The sequence below is a fragment of the Artemia franciscana genome, chromosome 12 (genome assembly GCF_032884065.1).
Source record: "Artemia franciscana chromosome 12, ASM3288406v1, whole genome shotgun sequence".
In the NCBI taxonomy this organism is placed as follows: Eukaryota; Metazoa; Arthropoda; class Branchiopoda; order Anostraca; family Artemiidae; genus Artemia; species Artemia franciscana.
In genome coordinates this window covers 11,313,828-11,335,351 of record NC_088874.1, presented here as the reverse complement: position 1 = coordinate 11,335,351, position 21,524 = coordinate 11,313,828, and the positions used below count along the sequence as shown (strand labels likewise).

General features: G+C 33.2%; 1 protein-coding gene across 10 annotated transcripts in view; it reads right to left on the bottom strand.

Moving 5' to 3' along the window:
- The window catches only part of LOC136033679 (ATP-dependent 6-phosphofructokinase-like), a 136,595-nt gene that overhangs the window by 28,091 nt on the left and 86,980 nt on the right, over nt 1-21,524 (bottom strand). For 8 of the 10 annotated variants that reach the window (XM_065714528.1, XM_065714520.1, XM_065714526.1 and 5 more), the window contains exons 7-9: nt 16,808-16,996; nt 13,095-13,285; nt 2,896-2,980 (exon numbers count right to left, since the gene is read on the bottom strand). In XM_065714528.1, the coding sequence (XP_065570600.1) occupies nt 2,896-2,980; nt 13,095-13,285; nt 16,808-16,996 (465 nt within the window). Of the gene's footprint in view, nt 1-2,895; nt 2,981-13,094; nt 13,286-16,807; nt 16,997-18,686; nt 18,796-21,524 lie in introns of all 10 variants that reach the window. The other 2 variants (XM_065714523.1, XM_065714522.1) reach the window with 1 other exon arrangement.

The window sequence follows — 21,524 nt, the reverse complement described above, 5'->3', positions numbered from 1 at the left end:
AACTAAAAACGAACTCCGTATATTAAACAGCCTGTTCTTAGACTTAACAGATTTATTACATAATCCTTCTGGAGAGGAAAGGCATCAATGCAACTTCCCTCCTCCAGATGCATCACTAGTGGCACCAATAAAACACCTGAATGTTATATGCTGTTCCTATGACAACATTAATCAAGCAACTTGACTGAAAAAATAATTAAACCTATACCGCTATAAATATGCCGCAAAAAGTAAAGAAAATCAAAGTATTTTCAAGACAACAATGGTAGAACGTAACAAAAAATTATGATCAACACTTGTAACAACCCATGCTAGTTTCATATGAAAAAACTATGCATCGTGTTTTTTCTTATAGTATATTGTAAATCATAAATTGAACAAAAATACACATAGGAAGCGTAACGCATCATCGCGTGGAAGTGGACACTTGAAAGCTAGTAGATCCTTATAAGGGTTTTCTATACCTTAGACCGAACGTCTAGATTACAATTTCCAGACTTGCGACCTTTTACCCCACTCTCAGAAAATAATGGGTGCTCCGCGTCTTCAAAAATTGGCAAAGGGCTGTTTATTGACCGTCAACTTTTTGGCTATTCAAAAGGACTGAAACTATTATATACTTGAAACCTAGTAGATCCTTATAAGGGTTTTCTATAACTTAGACCGAAAGTCTAAGTTATATGGGATGATAAGATAGTGAAGGTCCATAAAGAGATATCCACAAAATAGACACTTCGACTGATTTGCGTTCGATGCTCTATCCGAATAAACTAGTCATTTTCATTGCATAAATCAACACAGAAGTTCAAAAAATCACTTTTATACAATTCTGAGAAAATCTTATGCCAGTTTTGCCTCTCACTCAAACAATCTCTCTTGACTTTTTTCTTCTCCAATTAATCATGGCTCTGAGTTTTTTCTTTATAGAACACCAACTTGATTTTACTTCAAGTTAGAGAAACAGCGAAGACATGTAGTCTGGGTGAGAGGCAAAGGTGGCATAAGCCTTTTCAGAATTCTATAAAAATGATTTCACTTCATTTGTTGGTAGATAGTCTATCGTCCATTCATCTTAGGACAGAACTAAGGTAGATAGTCATGGAATAAGGGTAAAAATCGAGCGAATCACTTTTTGAACAAACATTTTTTAATATTTGAAGGAAAACAATTAATTTTTAAATTTGGTTAGCTTTGACAAACTTTCTGTTCTTCATATATTTATTAGTTTGATGACTTAAATGTATTTTAGCATCAACATTTGCGCACAAGTAATCCTTGAGGGGGGGGGGGGATAAGATAGTAAAGGTCTATAAAGAAATAGCCACGAAACACACTTCGATTGACTTGCCGTTCGATACTCTATCCGAGTACAATAGCCATTTTCATTAAAAAAATAAACGGACAAGTTAAAAAAAAAGTTTCTGATATAACGACTAAAAATGTCATTTATTCAAAATTAGTCACTTCATATATGCCTAGGGTTAGACAGTCGCTTTCCAGACAACCTTTTTAAATGTAGTAAAGAATTCCACTGATCCAGGTGACTGAAACTTACAGAAACTTTTTACATAGAAAGAATGGATATCTGAACTGATTTCAAAACTTTCGTGGCTCTACTACTTCCTTTAAAACGTTGTAGAAAGTTTATTTGAACAGCCACTATTTAAAGAACGGAAGGATCCTGTACGTTTGGAGACTAAAAATACTTTTTCGATTCTTTGCTATTTTCATAAGCTATGCTTTTCTACCACTTTGATAAATTCCCTGGTAAATTCTTCCATGGGAATGCGTCTAGTAAAGAACTTATCTCACAGCCCTAAAGAGCAAATTAGAACTACCTTTGAAAGAACGTGAGCCAACACCGTATCCAGGGGGCTGCCCCCTGGATCCCCCCCCCCCAAAAAAAAAATAATGACTGTCTGACTAACAAAAATGAATATAAATAATTTTTGATGTGTTTAAAAAAATGTACCATTTTAAAAATGTACTTAATATCTTGCATAAAAATACTATGCCACAAGAGAAATAATTTAATAAATAATTGAACATTTTTCTTCAAATTCTCAAAGATAGTTGTGATAATATACACCTCGGGATACTAGTCTGCGTGACAAAGATGTACATAATTCGTAGGAAAGTTTAAAAGAGGTAAAACGTCAAACCTACTTTGCTTTATTTGTCAATTTATGAAAAACCAAGCATTTTCCTGCTAATTGACCTTGCCTACCCTTTTTAGAAAATATAAATTGCATTCTAGGAGTTACCAGTTTAATGGGCAGTGAAAGACTAATGAGGGTCTTATAAATTTGCCTTTTATTTTCTACAGGTTAGTTAGACTTTTTTCCTCCAAAGAAAATATCCTGTTTTGGGGTGGGTTTGTGTTTTCAGTGAAGTGCTAGATTTCACAATTCAGCAGATATTGGAAAATATCACTGATTCAATTTTATTTGAACTACTTTTGTTAGATACGTGTTGCAGAAATTACGAACCAATAATTTTTAAATGTTCTGATTTTCAACTTCGATCTTTACTTCCGTCAGTACACCTTGTTTCTTTTTAAACTAATTATCAAGCAGTGCATACCCGTGCTAATGACATTTACGGAGTTGACACGAATATAAGCAAGGAAGTAAGACACGAAATAATTACAAGGAAATGGACAAGGAAAGAGGGAATAAGACAAGAAGGATATAAGACCAGGAATTCAAGTGGGGAGCTTTAGTCTCGGTTTCCAGCCCAGAACACCCACAATTTTGCTATTTCCTTCACAAACATCCTTGTATTTTTATTTCATTTGCAATTTTTTTCAATGCCTGACCCATTTTACCGTAAATTTCTAAGTAGTTGTGTGCTTTGTGCAATATAAAAGTATAGAAACTGGATAAAAAATCTCACCATTTGTTGAGTCATTTCAGGACTCAGTTTAGGAGGCTTCAATCGAGTCAACATTTTATAGGTTTCCAGATTTCTTGCAAAGCTCCTATAAAATGAAATTGCATTTTAAAAATAAAAAACCACAGATATGTTATGCTTGCATCAGACGCCGAAATTCTCTTTTTCCTATTAGTACAATTTTTGCCTTCGAAATTTATTCTTTTTTTTACCCTTCTTTAAGCCCATTTTATGCAAATAGACAATTACTTTTTACAGAGGTTACTATGAACGTATTTACAGAGCTTAGAAACAAGCAATAATGATTTTTTAAATCACAAGTGAGTGAAGTTATGGACAAAATCACAAATAATTATAAATTATTTGTACGAAATCCAGCAAAGGACAAAACGAACAAGACACGAGCCAACAAGTAACCTCACTGATATCTAAAACATAAATACATATTCGTGATAGATTATAAACCTAAAAAATACCTCTACAATGCAACCCTAGTCTCAGGAATTTCCCAAGCTGTCGTAATACCCCAAAATCTTTTTCTCATTATTTTTACCCAATTATTATTACCAATAAAGCATTCCCCCAGAAAATTACTTTCTTAACCACACTAATGCTCTGCACTCCCCTAAAAAACATAAAAGGTTTTGCCCCAATCCCATCAAACATGGAGAAAAAGTGAGGACCATTTTTATTAACTCATTTTTTTTTATTCACCGACTTGTTTGTCATCTAGATATGTTAAATTTGTGAACTGTTTTTCAGTAACTGCCGAATTTTCAAATACTCCCAGATTTTACCAGTGCATGTACAGTGCAATACTACAACACTGCACTGTCATCAGTAACAATGCAATAATAGAACAACAAAACTACCCACTCTGTCATACTCCTTTTTGAATAAGCAAAACAACACAAACAAGTGATAAGGCATAGCGAAAAGTATAAAGGAAACACTATTATACAACACTTATTAACGCAGCGGTAAGAACACTTGCCTGAAGCTGTGGTAATTTGAGCTCGAATCTTAGATAAGACAATTTGTTTCTGAACAGTCAAGCTTACCGAAAACATAAGATGTAAAGAAATTGTAGACCCCAAGAAATGTTGCTTAGAAGGAACTCCGAAACAAACTGACACCAATTTAGTTTACGAAACTTTTACAAAGCAAGCGAAAAATATTCTCAAAATTGAACGAACGCAAGATCAATTGAGTGCACACCGCCAATCCGTTTTCGGTTGGCGGTGGCGCGCCACCACCGACCGTAATTGCGTCTGCCACCGCCGAATTTTATTTCAGTGCAGCTCCGGGGACTAATCTCCTCGTGCCACATTTGAATCTCCAGTGACCTTTCCTTCACTCTTTTCGTTACCGTATTGACATCCACGTCCAGGTCTACACCTTCCTTCCACAGCTGACTCACACTACAAGCATACCGTAATTGTACTTGGCGACATACCATTTTTATTCTATGTAGAGAGTCTAAGTACGCTGCTTTTGTAAGACGGAGTCTCGCAACTTTCAGAATCTGTACTCAAAATCTAATTATAGCTACCAGCCTTCTACTTCTCAGTGACATAAGCCCTAGGTTCTCCTTAATTACCAAATTATTAACAAAGCCGCTTATCCTGATATCACTTTTTAAATATTGTACGTGAACACTACGTGTGCAGTAAAATACTATAAAAACAGTCCTCTGAGGTTAGCTTTAAAGAGGAGAAAATTGACAGAGATGGATTATAGATAAAATCATAGGATCATACTTCACTGAATCTATTCTATATGCAAGACGTTTATAAAAATATATCTAATTTATTTGGTTGAAGCATGAATTCTTTTTTTGGCATGGTATTCATGTTTCATGGTGAAAACCAAACAGATTTTCCAATTTCAACCGAGAACCAAAGGTACAAAATCGCAGATTTTAAAGGAAAACAAAATTCACATACTGGGTCGCTTACTATTCTCCTCATTATTACATGTTTTTTAAGCCAGAAGATAAAATATAAATTTTCACCAACAATAGAAGTGAAAGAAGATTTTTCTTTTAAATCGTGATCATACAGAATGTCACTTTTACAGAAAAAAAAGTTGAGCTCTTTTTTTTTCTTTTAGATACACTAGAAAGAGTATCTAGACAGATAACATTATACAGTTCCAAAATTATCCTATAAAAATGACTTGCATTCCTTAGGGATTTTACTGTAGCCAAACCAGAAGCTCAAAATAGGGTGGAATGTAGAAGATATTTCCACATTCGTGTTGGCTTTTGTTGGTTTAACGATGCATTGAATCTGAAGCAGTACCAGTACAACTGGTAAAATATGACATTTTTTCTCTTTTCTTTTAAATAAGTAAAATGTCCAAAATCGGTTAAACAACAGACGGTCAAACAGTAAACATAATAAAGATAATCAAGGATGCAAATATTAGTGATAAAACTAAAAAAAAGTAAAAAAAAGATTCGTCTATATTTTGACCCTCAATATCAGAAAGCATTTACTGAGAAACTAAAATTTCCAGAAATTATAGCTTCGAATAAATCATAGATAGCGCAATAGCGCTACCTAAGTAAACAGCGATATAGGCACAATGTACTGTTTATTTTTTGTTTTTTTTTTTGTGTTGTTATTTTAGATGAGGGCACTTCATATCAAAGGAGTTGTCGTAGAGATTTCAAAAAGGGCTTATTCGATTGGAAATTGAAAGGCCTAGTGCCCTTTATAATAGCCGAAAGTGATTGAAGGGCAACTAACCCCCTCCAACGCCCACCATTTCCCCAAGCACATCCAACCGAAATCTTGAGATAGCCATTTTGTTCAACGTAGTTGAAGGGCACGGGAATTATGTATTTGAGGATGACACCCCCCACTACAGCCTTCAGGGCAAGGATTGTAAGTTATCCCCTGGGGCCTAGTGCCCTTTTTAATAGTCAAAAGTAATTGGTTGCCTCGGGGACATATAAGGCATATATAAAAAAGGTGATCGTATAAACTTTGGAGGGGGCTCATTAGATTGGTAATCACAATTTCTAGTGCCCTTTTTAAGATTTAGAGTGGTCAGAGGGTGCATACCCCACTCCCCGCATCTCGTATTTTCCCGAAATGCATCTTATAGAAATGTTGAGATGGCCATTTTTTGTTGTGGGAACTTCGAAAAGACCTCATTCGGTTGGAAATTGAAAGAGCTAGTTCCCTTTTTAATAGTTAAAAGTGATTGGAGGGCAACTAGCCCCCCTCCCACACCCACCATTTCCCCGAACACATCCAATCAAAATTCCGAGTTAGCCATTTTGTTCAACGTAATTAAAAGGTCCCGGCATTCAGTCTTTAAGGACGATAACCTCCACACAGCACTCAGGACAAGGGTTATAAGTTATACCCTTGAGGCATATGAGGTTTATATGGAAAGGGTGATCGTATAAACTTCACAGGGGGCTCATTGGATTGACAATCAAAAGTTCTAGTGTGCTTATGAGATTAAGAGTGATCAAATGGTTGATACCCCTCGACCTTCGTATTTTCTTGAAATGGCTCTGATAGAAATTTTGAGATGACCATTATAAACTTCGAAAAAGGCCCCTTTGATTGGAAATTGAAAGGGCTATTGCCCTTTTTATTATTCAAAAATGATTGGAGGGCAACAAGCCCCCCCCCCCTCAACATCAATTTAAAAACACATCAAATCAAAATTTTGAGATAGCCATATTGTTCGGTGTAGTGGAAACGACAGGGAATTATGTCTTTGACAACCAACTCAAGACTAGAACATAATTTGCACTTTACTGAAAAAAAAACTGGCTTTGGATTGTCAGTTTAATACACATATACTGATATTTACTCCTAAAAGTTTCAATTATTTTTTTATTTATTAAACGAAAAAAATTTAAGAAGCATATAAAGAAACAGGTTATCAAAAGGACATATCAGCAGTGTCATAGCAATGGCCAATTGTATTAATTTGAAACTTCCAGGACTTAATGAGAGAGATGTTCAACTAACCAAAAGGCGATAGGTTAATACTACTGCTGCTAGTAATACTACCGCTATTCAATACTATGACTAGCAACATCAATGCTACCACTGTGACTATTATTACAACTATACCTAAGGCCATGAAGATAAAATTTTTAAGTAATTTTGAGGGGGATGATGAACTGAATCAGAACACGCCCTCTGTATGCAGGTTGTCAAAAGGGCGTAACAGCAATATCTTAAGAACAGTTAGGTGTGTGAAGTTGAAACTAACAGGGCTTGTTGTGAGGGATGTTGAACTAACCAAAAGAAAATATTTGCATCCTGAAGCTTCTACTTCTACTCATACTACTATTACTGTTACTATTATTACTACCTCTATTACTGCAAGCAAAGTGAACTTGGGTAAGTTCGACCCAGAGGTAACTCCGACACCCCCGTCTTATCTGGCTCAGTGATTACAGATGTCCGTGGTTCCGTACGCCATTTTCTTCCTTTGGCCTGGGTACTTGACAACAGTATTCAATATTCCCGCCATTTTAAATTACTTTGTCAGGAAGGAATTCCGAAATTTGTGGAAGGCTTTTCTGTGGACCACGAGATAGGTAGCAATTTTTAATTGATAGCGAAGAAGAAAAGAGAGATGATAAAACGATTCTAAATAGCTGATAATTTAATAGGATAGTTTAAGTAATTACTGTCATTTATGAGTATTTTGTTCTCAAATCAGTCAAGAGATACAAGAAATGTCGGAATCACCCCAGTAAAACACGAATTTGGGGTATATCTGACATATCGGACTTACACCATACAGGATAAATTCTGACACGGGGGTCGGATTTACCCCGTGTATACAAGTGGCTAGTTTTTTGCAATACTAGCCTAGATATCAGTGTCTTTACCAGCTATTCATAATGTTAACGATACATATATATATATATATATATATATATATATATATATATATATATATATATATATATATATATATATATATATATATATATATATATATATATATATATATTGTTTTTCAAATGTTAATTGATAATTTGCCTCGTATTTTAGTGTTTAGCCAGTGTTTTGTTCCTCCCAAAAAGGGGACATTTATTCTCCAAAAGTAGCGGTCTACAAGCACACCATGGATAACTTTTTTTTACGAAAGAAAAGAGCAACATGGGTGTCCTTATCTTGTATTTTATGTTACCACCCTACCAGATATATTTTAAAAGAAAGGAAGCATCATTGAAGAAATAGATATAAAGTTCTTTGTTTCTGAAAGTCCCAAAAAGTTGCCCCTCCCTTTTTCTTCTTCTTCTTCTTTTCTACTATGACGGTATACACACCTGTTTTTGCATCTTTTTTTACACACTTCAGCAAGTCAAATGTAACCATTCTAGGTTTTCAATTAACAGAATATTTAATCGCTTATCAGTGCACAGGCGTAGGCATTGAAAAAATTCTCCTATGAACTTTATAATCTTGTTGGAAGCCCTTTAATATCCTACGACATGATACAATTTCAAGATTAAAAACAACCTTTATTAAAATGGGATACTGGTTTGACTAGCATCATCGTAAATAAAAACCACATGAGCATCTTTTTCTTGTAGGCTATAACAAATTCCTACCAAAGAGATATTTTAGAAGAAGGGAAACCATTGAGAGACTAAATAAAAAAAGACCATCCTTTTTTATTGTTCCAGAAAGATACCCATCCTTTTTTCTTTTTCTTCTTCTTTCTACTGTAGACGCTTTTCTGCTTTTCTTCATGTGCCTGCTTTGCTTTGCTACGCTTTACTATTGTTGCTACAAAGCTGCATTCCTTCCAGATTCCGCGCAAATACAACCGAAAAACCAGCAACGGAGCAGGAGGACGATATATTGCTGAACAGCGTAAACAAGACAAATATGAGGTTCTATCATGTCGAGTGTCTTTAAAAAAAAGCTGCGATGTTTTACAATATACCAAAGACAACAGTAATCGATCAGACAAAAAAGCAAAGAGATTTCCCAGACTTGCCCGCTGTTACTCGCGGACGACCTCTGGAACTGCCTCCTCAAGCTGAGCAGAGTATGGCAAATTCACTGAAAGTCATGGAAAAGTGGGGCATGGGTCTTATCAAAAAACAATTCCTAGACGAAGTGCAAAAATGTATCAGTGTGAACAAAATTAGTACTCATTCCACAAACAATCGGCCAGGTGAAGACTGTTGGTTTGTGTTTAAGATAAAAAAAAAAAAACATCTCGCTTAAGAAACCTAAGCGACTCAAAAACCTAAGGGCTGTGCAACAAGCAGACCCTTTCATCATTCTAGGATTTTATAACCTGCTACAGATAACAGCAGAAGAGTTTAACATCTTAGATAAACCAGAATGTCTGTACAACTTGGACGAACCTTCGTTTTGTTGCCATCCTGGTAGCCTTATGGTCGCTGGCGCGAAAGATCCCCAGCAACGCGGTGAACAGGTGGCAACGGGCGTAATAAAACAACTGCTTTCGCATGTGTTAGTGCATCTGGTGAGAAACTACCTCAACTGGTAGTCTTCTGGGGAAAAAGCACACGGAGTTCATGGCTACCCGTTAAAGACCATCCAGATGCATTTTTTTCAGCTACTAAGAAAGGATGGATGACAGCGGACCTCTTCTATAACTGGTTTAAGGATGTTTTCCTCTTTCAGGTGAAAGGAAAAGCACTTCTTATTCTTGAGGGTCATGGCTCCCATTTATCCTTGTCTCTTGTGGATCGCGTTTCACAAAAGAACGTCACTATCCTCAAGTTACCACCCTATGCATCGCATGTTCTGCAGCCCCTTGACAGAGTTATTTTCAAAGGGCTGAAATTGTCCTATGAGCAAAGGGTCGTGAACTGGCAACGAGCACACCCAGGTGACGTCTTATCAGAACAAGGGCTCGTGAAAATTTTATGTCAAATCTGAGAGACTTACCTTGCCCCTCCACTGGAATCATTTCAAGCGACCGAAATTTATGATTCGGCTATTCCAGCACGTATCAACTGCAATATGGTTGACAAGGTAAAGTTTGATCCAGTCAACTCAAAACGATATGTTGAGACAAAAAAAAATCAGAGAGTCATAATTTAACAAGAGTGACAATCACAGTGAATACTGCAACTGATCAGATAACTATTTCAGTGTTGGTTAATCCGAAAAAGATTCATACACAGGAGAAATACTTTGAAGAGCTTCTGTTGAACTCAGTAACCCGCCCTCCTCTTGATGCCTCAGCACCTGGGACATCCGGTAGGCAGATAATTGCTCGGGAAGCTGAAATAATCGCTTCTGTAGAGGCTTTAAGAGTGCTTGAACAGAAATAGTAAGAGGAGAAAACAGGGAAAGTAAAAGAGAAGACGAGCAAGCCAAAGCTAAAAAAGAAAAAGGAAAGATGATTTTTCCAGTGAAGACTCTGACATCTCTCTGGGTTCCTTAACTGACCAAACGGACATAAATTATACTGTTGACAGTGAGAATGAAGAAGAGGAGAAAAAGAAGCTAAACATACAGCTAAATGAATACTATGCTGTAGAATACGATGCGAAACGGGATCAACAAGGCTGGTATATCAGAAGGGTGCTCGATTTTCCTGACATAAATCTTCTTCTTATAAAATATTTTCATTGCCTGAGCCTAGCCGACTATTCTTATGATTGGCCAAAAAACAGATGACATTGACGGAGTTGAAGAAGAATACATTTTTGCAGGACCATTAAAGCTTTCTGGAGCTGGTTCCTTCACTCTACCATCATTTCAAATTCGGCATGTCATCACTCTGTACAAGAAGCACAAGTGATCGAAAGATTGCTTTGTCGACTCCTTCCGATTTTGATTGAAACCGTTTTTTTAATAAAAATTATTTTTTTCGACTAAAAAAAAAATTCTCTTATTCTAATTGAAATTACAATTTCCCCACATTATTTGAAGTACGGTGTTACCTTTCTCATATTTACAATATAAAAATTGAGCATGTGGACTTTCAAAAAGCTGACAAAGCAATATCTGAAGAACAAATTCTATTATTAATTTAGACCTTTCAGGGCAAGTTGTGGGGGATTTTGAACTAGCCAGAAGACACTATATGTATACTTTTAATATTACCACTACAGTTAGTGTAACTATTGACGCTAAAGGAATAGAGATGAAAATTTTAGAGAACGTTTAGGAGTTTCAATTAAAGGAAAAAACTGTAGGCATGCAGGTTTTCAAAAGGACGTATAAGCAATATCATAGGCAGCATCACTCTATAATAGCTAGAAATATCATTGAAACTTTGAAAGGAGCTAATTCAAGTCAAAATTAAAAGTTCTAATGCTTTTTTTAAGAATAACAAGAGATTGGAGGGTAAGCAGCCCTTCGCTGAAGCCCCTTCATTTTCCAAATGCATCCAGTCAAAATTTTGAGACAGCCATTTTGTTCAGCATAGTAGAATGGTCCAGCAACTATGTCTTTAGGGATATTAGGCATGTCAACCCCCCACAATTATGCAATTGGCCCATGTTATTTTAAAATAAACAAAAAGGCCTTGTGTTTCTCAAGACAAAAACACAATCTGCGCTTTACTGAAAACAAAATACGTTTGAAATTTTTTCTTTTCTTACTTTCATAAATAAAAAATTTTCAAAACTTTCAACATCAATATATGTCAATCAAACTGACTAATAGGCTATATTTTCTACTTCATAGCATGCTTAACGACCTAAAAAAAATGTAAGGGCAAATTTCTAAATTTTGGCACCAACTTACTGTTTTATTCAAAGCAGTGCAGTAAATATTATCCATTAAGTTCAGTATCACGTGATCTTGGATTTAACAAAGGAAACACTGCACTAATTAATAAAAAGAGCCTATTTAGAAACAAAATTAAATATGCAAAAAACTACCAGGCTAAGCATTCTTTGACAACTTGTTCCATTCCTCTTTACGCAACGCTAGGCACCCTTCTTCCCCACCCATCTCGCAATACATATGATAATTTCCACCAAGCGAAGCACGTGCCAGTGTATAATTTTAGGGGTGTAAGATTTTAAAAGGAAAAGCAACCCATCGGAAGAAACTTAATGATTATGGGTGTTTATTAGACTATTATAACAAATTTTCGATATAATCAAACGTTTAAGAGCCCTTACATCAATTTTCCTTCTTTTTTTTATTCGACCATCCAAGACATTCAAAAAAAGAAATGGAAAATATCGCAGAATTTACACAAGAAAGATGTGTGAATGCAGAAGATGGCTAACCTCCCTCCCCCCCATTGGACTTAACTGGCTAAAGGGCGAAGAAACGAAAATTAGAACCGATGATAGGGATTGTTAAGTCCAGTGATGTATCCTTTACTTTTTATTTTATTCACATCAAGTTCAACAAACCACCTGGTAAAAAGACCCCTTAGCCTGTAAAAGAGAGTGACAAAAAAAAAAACACTACTCTTTACACTAATTCAAGTCCTATAAAATTCAGCGAGATATTTTTTCAACTCGAAAAAGTAAACAGCAACGTTATTTTTTAATTTATCTCATATTTTCTAATGCAACTTCACCGTCATTTCGAGTCGAACAGTATAAGGTCTTTCATCTCAAATGACAGAAAAAACATAAATGAAATTTAATTGAATAAATTCTGTAGAAAGGTTTTTCGCATTAACTACAACTGTACTAAGCGTCTTTGGACAAGTTTTTTAGATTCCCATGTTTGAATTAGTTGAAAAAAGCCAGGTTTTTTCTCTTGATTTTTAATTAATAAAAAAAAGGTTCATTAAAATAAAAGTTACAAATTTTAAAACAATTTGCTGTAAAATACGTACTTGAGGAATTGCATTTCCAGACAAATGCTACCAATGTAAGTCTATTTCAAGAAATGAAGGATGCATATCTTATAAGGTCATTGAAACTAGGGCTTCGACAATTATTGTTGCAGTTATTGTTGCATGTTCTTTTTAAACAGGACAGGACTTTTTAAACAGCAAAACTTTACTGCAGCTGGGACCGAGCTCCAGGTCCCGTACTACAAAGCATACATCAATCCACTGACAAAAAAATATTAATTTTTTTTGAAAATCTGAAACTCTAAGCTTCAACTGATTAAACTATCCTTTAAACTAAGAGTCTTCCAACGTCTCTTCTTTTTTCCCCAAAATAAAAGAAAATATCTGGAAAGCTTTTCTATCCTCCCCTTTGTGCCATTTCCAAAAAAGAAAATATTATAGTAATACACTACCTTCCTCTTAGCTGGACGGCTAGATCCCAATTTTGTTCACTCATAGCTTTCGACACAGCCTGAGTTTTTATGACACATTCCATTAAGGGAAGTCTAACGGCTTGATTCCCGTCTAACGAAACAACGCATGGTTCAGTTTCAGCTTCCGCTTCCATAAGCGCCAAAACAGCTTCAGCGCCCATACGGCAGGCCTACAAAACATTATTAAGAAATAGGATCATTTTCTGTCGTTACATGTTTAATCGGCTCACTGCATGCCAGAAGATACTTAACCACTTTAATTGTTTACATATCTGTAACTTCAATTCAACATACCCTGAAACATACTTGACTAAGGGTCAGTTTTTCAGACTCCAAGCTCCCAGCATGGTGGCTGTCGTGTAATTCCTGAGACTTTTCTGGGCTAAAAATCCTAGATTTTTACGTCGTGAAGGAATTAAACATAAAATATTGTGATCTGCAATTCTATCTTTTGTGGGATGCATTCGGTAAGTTGGAGCATAGGTTTTTGAGAATAAAATACTTTCCATACAGCTAAGAATATATATATATATATATATATATATATATATATATATATATATATATATATATATATATATATATATATATATATATATATATATATATATATATAAAATAAATATATAGTACATATATATATATATATATATACATATATATATATATATATATATATATATATATATATATATATATATATATATATATATATATATATATATATATATATATATACATGTATATATATATACATATATATATATATATATATATATATATATATATATATATATATATATATATATATATATATATATATATATATATATATATATATATATATATATATATATATGTATATATATATATATATATATATATATATATATACATGTATATATATACATATATATATATATATATATATATATATATATATATATATATATATATATATATATATATATATATATATATATATATATATATATATATATATATATATATATATATATATATAATATATATATATATATATATATATATATATATATATATTTATATATATATATATATATATATATATATATATATACATGTATATATATATATACATGTATATATATATATATATATATATATATATATATATATATATATATATATATATATATATATATATATATATATATATATGTATATATATATACATGTATATATATATATATATATATATATATATATATATATATATATATATATATATATATATATATATATATATACATATATATATATATATATATATATATACATGTATATATATATACATATATATATATATATATATATATATATATATATATATATATATATATATATATATATATATATATATACATGTATATATATATATATATATATATACATATATATATATACATATATATATATATATATATATATATATATATATATATATATATATATATATATATATATATATATATACAGACAGAAAACGGAATATTGTGTTTTTATTCCAATTTACTGCCCGTGTCAAGAGATTCCCAGGCATTTGCCGAGTATTGACACTCTTTCCAAGTCAACCTAAGCCCCTACCCATAAATGGGTAGAAACACTACTCTCTGCACGCTCCTCATGACCAAAACTGAATCCATTCAAGTGACTTTGGGAAACTTGCCCGTTGGCAAGACAAATCTCCCGGCGCAGGCTTAGTCTAAGGAAATCTCAGAGTAAGTTACTGCTCTACCGTTTACGACACCCCGGGTGGTAACCAAAATGTCTAAAAGTGATTTTGGCATTCAACCTCATGGAATGTTTGATTTATTCGACGGTGAAGTTGCCCAGTCGCCGTTTCTCGAGGGCAAGCCACCCCCAAAGCCGTCAGAACATGAATCTGTTTTGAAATGTTTTCTTTTTTGTGGGCTGGAAACTTCCTGTAAAGCTAATATTCCCCGATTTAAACATGTGCTTACAATACTTATATTTAAACGTATTATGATTTTTATCTTAATTCTTGGTGGGTCGCATGTTTTTTGTCCAGCTAAATTTCCTCAAAATCAACATTTTAACTTAAAATACTTAAATCTAAAAGTATTATTGGTTTAAAATTTTGCTCTTGACGGGTTGAATAGCTTCTATAAAGATAAAATCAAAAAGAATAAAAAAATTCAACTTTCAATATTTAAATCTATAAAAATTGTGGATTTTGATTTTATTCTTAGTCCAATAAATGCTTAGATAGAGTTAAAATTTTCGGAACTCAGCATTTTAGCAATTTTATTACACAAATATGATGGATTCACTTTCATTCATAGCGGATCGAATACTTTTTGTTCAATTAAGTTCGTCAATTTCAACATTTTAACTTTGATACATCTAAAAGTACTATGCATTTTAATTTATTCTTGTTGGTTCGATTGCTCTCCCCCAATACTAGATTTTGAATTTACGTATTAATTACGAATTAAACGTATTGTAGTTTTTATCTTAATTCTTGGTGGTTTGCATGCTTTCTGTATAGCTAAATTTCCTCAAAATCAACATTTGAACTTAAAATACTTAAATTTAAAAGTATTTTCGTATTTTTGTATCATATTATCGTATTGATTATCATATATCGTATTTGTGGCGAAAAACACTTTATTTTGTATTTTCATTAAAAGATAAAAAAATCTTCCCCCTATCTATTTCAAAAATAAATCCCTCCTCCCCAACATTTTCATGAATAGAAACCTCTGGAACAAGCTATGATAAAAAAGAATTTGGTTAGCAGTAGTTGATTCCCTTTGCTGACCACTAAAGACTAAACAATAATAATAATAAAAAAAAATAAATAACATCCTGTTCAAGACTCTTGTCTCGGATGAAGATTTTTCAGTTTTTGTAGTTCAATTTACATAATATTTTACCAAGAAAGAAAGGTGAATCTGACAACCTTTTAGAATAAGATGTAATAAATTCATAAGAGTCCTCTAATCATTATTCATCAGACGTGCTTTCAGAGGCAAAGTTTTCAATAAAGATACGATAAACTAACCGTGATTGGTATGGAAGAATTTATGTTAACTCAAGGTCAAAGACTACCAGGCAAAATAGTATATCCTATATGCTTATGAAATGCTATTCAGTTGCACTGTGTAGTTTCAGATTTTTGCTTTTTCTTCTGAATTAAAATGCTGAAAAAAGCTACTACTGCTTCTGCTGCTACTACTGACAATTTATCACAGCTCCTGGGTACCAAAGACCGAGACAGCTGATAAGCTTTTCTTTTACTCAACCCTGTTTAGAATTTCACTGTTTACTCCCTCCTATGCAGTTCTTGCCTCCACAAAATCTGCTCTTAGGAAGTCTTTACACCTCGTTGGAGAACGTCTTGATTTTCAATTGGCATCAAACGGATTACCAAAAGTACGGTTTCTGGGACCTATCATCCGTACTTTCAGCCTATAACGTTGTTCGCCGGCATGGATATGGTTTGATGACCTCGTGACAGACAGGATACCTCGATGAAGTCTCACTTGCAGGGTGTTCCTCCCAGGGATCTGGACAGAGAAGGAAACATAAGGTTGGGGAGAGATGAAGAAATGACTCCCAACCCCAGAACAGCTCCATTCTTTTATGTCCAGCTAAAAGACAGAAAGATTAAATAAAAAAAAACTTACAAGGACTCTGTCAAAAGCTGAAGGTCTTCCTCCCCGTTGAACATGACCTAAGACAGTGATTCTTGTGTCTTGCTGTAGATTTTTAACAACTACGTCTTTCACCATTTCAGAAGTGATAGTATTGCCGTCCCGATCAACAGCACCCTCAGAGACAATGATGATATTTAGCCTTTGTCCAGCTTCTCTTTCCTATTTAAGATGCGAATCAATTAGTAGAGAAAATTTATTAATAATTCATAAAGTAAATAGCTCTTTAAGCGAATATACACGAACAACACAGAAGGTTAAGAAACACAGCTAACGCAGGTACTGCATTAGTTATTAACAATGCATTGCAAAAAAAAATTCAATGTCTGCAACTTCAGAGAAGAAAATAAACTAAAAATAACAACTTAAACTCAAAACGTGAACTAAGAAGAGAGACCAATTGGCAATGTTCTTTAAAATCTCTCCATTTTTTAATTCCCTGCTTGTGTTGCTGTATTCATTCTTCCATTAACACTTTATATGGATGTTTGTTTTCTTTTATTACACAATGAGTATAATTTGTGTTTAGACTAGAAAGCATATTTGAGTCTCATGGACCAGGTGAAAATAAGTAAACAACCATGTTTTTGTTTTCCTAACAAACTGCTCCACAGCGTTGTGACGATCATAAAATTAATGGAAAAAGCCTTGAAATTTTCTTACAATGAGAACATTCAGATTTTAAGCAAGTGTATGAGCGAAATTAAGCCCAACTTCAACTAAAATAACCAAACAGCTTAAACAGAAAAAAGGATCCCATTAAAAAAAGGAGCTATTCTTCAAGATTCTTCTAATTTCCGTTTCTCCCTATTTTATCTTTTCGCTTGCGTTAACACTTATTTTTTACATTTTTTTCTTCTTTTTTTATATTTGTATATTCATAAAATAATTATTTTACAGAATCTTAAGAATATGTATTATATTTTATTTATAAAAAAAAAATACTTACAACGAATCCTACATGGCACATATATTGATGAAAAAGGCAAGAGACATAGCAAAGCTTCATTGCCAACCAATTCATGATACATGTCAGGACTCTGACTCTACTGACAAGCCTCGAGGGGTTGTTCTGTACTTATTTGTTGTTGAGCATAATTACGAATAAGCAAAGCATTGGATGAGTATCGTTAGTACTTGAAAGGGAGAAATAAAGCCAGTCACATGAGTCAAATATTGGGGGAAGGGGACAATAAGAAGTTACTGCAATGATAATTCTTGTGAGCGATCGTTGTTATAAACCTTGAATATGCATTTGTGGATTATATATTAAAATATCAAGCACTGACCAAGGTATTTCAGCAATTGCTTAAATGGTACAAATTATTTCCACTGTCACAATGAATCAAAAATAGGATACATTTTCATCAAATCGCTCCGGGAGCCCTGTATCTCGAGAATAATTTTTTTCTTCAAGTCAGGTGCTCCTCTGTACCTAGGAAAGACTAAACGGTATTTTTTGAGCCCGTGTAAAGGTTTCTGTCACTTGTATTTTGGAACAATTTTTGTCGACACTGTCCTTTTATAGTTGACGTTTTAATTTAACCTTTCAATCCAATGTAGGAAGCATGGACCAGAAAACTTTAATTTTGGAAATGAGGTAGTTAAAGATTATTTCTAAACAAACTACAGCTTTTGTTCTAGGATATAGAGTCAATTAAACCATTGATTCTTTGAAACTGAAAAAATATTAATGCATAATGTTAATTATGGAGGTGGAATTACATTAGTTTCAGTCTTTATCTTTTTTATTTAACCTAAACAATGAACAAAAACAAACAACAGAAAGGAAAGAATGGAAAAAAAGATTTAAGGAAAACAGCAATAGAAAAAAAATTAAAAAGATACGTGCCGAACTAAGTTTCTTGCACATTCTGGAGGGCCAATCAACTTCGGGGGGCCACTCAGGAATGAAAACATAATCAGCCTCAGAGGCAAGGGACGCAGCAAGAGCTAGGTATCTAGAAAAACTTTCGACATAACAAGCATGCAAAAAAGGCAAAAAAAAGACAACAAAACACAAATCTGAAATAAAAGGACGGATTAAAGCAAAAGCCTCAGAGTCTTTCCATCATCAAACAAACAGATACCAAATTTCTAGATTAAAAAATAAATTCTGTTTTATTTTACCCCTTTTTCTGTGTAATATTGGAAGACATGGAATATTGTCTTGAAGACGATTGTTACAAAGAAACGCACCCATGAATCGTTTCTAAATGTGACAAGTAGACGCAGAACAGTAGTAGTAGTAGTAGTAATATTAGAAATAAAAGAAACAAGCAGATATTGATGCATAAAAGTAAGTGAGAGAGAAAACTGCTCACCTATAGCAGCAAAGAAGCAAAGCTGACGTCAATAATTCTTTCTTTAAAAATAATTCTTTTATTTAAAAAAAACTAAAAATAAATAATACATTATTTTTAAATAAAGTTTTTATTTTCGTTTAATAATTCTTTCTTTAAAAATAGGGGATGTTAGAGAAAACGATGTTTTGTTGGTAAGTGAAAGACTTCCCCATAAAAATAATGAAAGACTTTCCACTTGCTTCATCAGAGGGCTCAAATCACTACATTTTACGATTCGGAGGCATAATCAAACTTGGTTGATGTTGGTAGACAAAGCATATTCCGTAGAATTTTTGACAATGATATTTTTTTTTTTTTTTGACAAATATCATACAACACCAATTATGCTGTTTGAAATTTTCAAATAAAATAGATTCCTCTTCGCGATTGCTACTTAGGGATAACGAATTTCAGCCCAGACATCAAATATGAAAAATTTTCGTTCAACTTAGTTCGTATCTATTTTCACCAGGATTCATAATAATCTAGAAAACATTCTTCGAGAATAGAAGCAAATTAGTTGCTTATATATCAACCCATTTTTAAAGATATGGGACAGGTGGGCAAATTGATGTGAAAAGTCAGACAATAAAAAAAAGTATGGATCTCATGTTAAAATGCTGGATCAAAAGTTCCCAGTTTTACAAAAACAATTTAATAATATTAAAGTACCAAGGACAATAAAACCAAACTTAATTCTTCTATATTGGTTAAGTAAAATGTTACACATCCATATACATCTTAGGAAACTGGGAAAACCCAGGAGCTCAATTTTTAACATAAAAGATGTTCAATTTACACTTAACAGGTTTTACCACTTAACAGGCGTCGGGTTTAAAAATTAAGAATGTGTGCGAAAATTCATAAAAAGTAAGCAGTAAATATCATCTATAAGACATTGATTGGACCATCCAAACGAACAATTGTAAACTCAACATTGCGCTTGCAATTAGAAGACACAGAAGGCTTTGCCACCTTTATTGGAAATTTGTTTAGCTCTTGGGCATGATTAAAGAAGAAAATTTGCAGCAAGACTTTGAATGAGCTCTGTCAGTGAACTATCTGAAAATAATCTAGTGAATAATCCGGAAGTTCATTATTTTGTGAATGACCAGAAAAAATTTCTTTTTTTCGTTTTTTTTTCGAATAAAAATGCTAGTTCCAATTATGGTATTTTAGTAATACTACTATTGACGGTCGCTGTATACGTGATCGAAATATCCGGACTTTTGTAACTGTTTTTTGCACTGTCTAAATAAATGGATTTATCCCCTTTTGAAAATTTATTTCTTCGAAAGCCAATGAATGGATTTTGGATCCGCAAAAGGTTGAAAGCGTCATCGAAACAAATGAAAAATAGGATGCCAAAACGTTCTCCAGTTCAAGCCAAATGACAGAATTGTACCTTCATTTCTCCTAAAGTTTCAGGGCCTGACTGGGGAAAAGAGAAAACTAATCACAGGATTTTGCATTCCGAAAAAGATTGGAAGTATCATCGAAACAAAAGACAAAAGGGGTGCCTAAACACCCTCCAATCAAAACAAAAGACAAAATTGTACCATGCATTGTCCAGAAGTTGAAAACCCTAATTGGAGAAAGTAAAATCAATAACATACCAATCTAGTTACAACAATATACAATTTGGTCATAGAATCGGAACGATTTGGGTGCAATATTTTCAATTGGTGTCAACGTATCAACTTGTGTATCAATGATCCATTGAGATATTTAGTAAAGAACGAAGTTAGGCCCTTAGAAACTGACAAATTTGAAACACTTTTTGATAAAAAGAACTATTTAGTGAGAAGAAAAATACGATTTGAAGCTGGTTCAGGAATCCTAGCCACCATGATTTCAATGAATCCTTATGGTAAAATTTATTACAAAAAAGAATTATGGCAATGTCGAAGGATGGTCTGAAAAACTCAAAAATGGTGTCAAGTCGAAATGAAAGCTTCGTCATAGGAAGCATCATTTTCAAAAATTCCGTAAAGGAAACTTACATCCTCCACCTTGAACAAAAAGGGGAATCACTCTTTTATATCGATAGTAATAACGTGCCCTATTGTTTCTGTTCATCTTCATTGCTCGCGGGGCACTGGAAAATCACAGTTCACTTGAAGCTCATTTGAAAGGAAATTACTTTATCCAACTACATTTTTAAGTAGCAAAGCATACTATTTAATAAAATACAATTTTTGACGAAAACTGTATTTTCAGATTCAAGATGGCGCAGTACACTCATCTCAATACTAATATAAAAATATATATATATATATATATATATATATATATATATATATATATATATATATATATATATATATATATATATAATTAATACT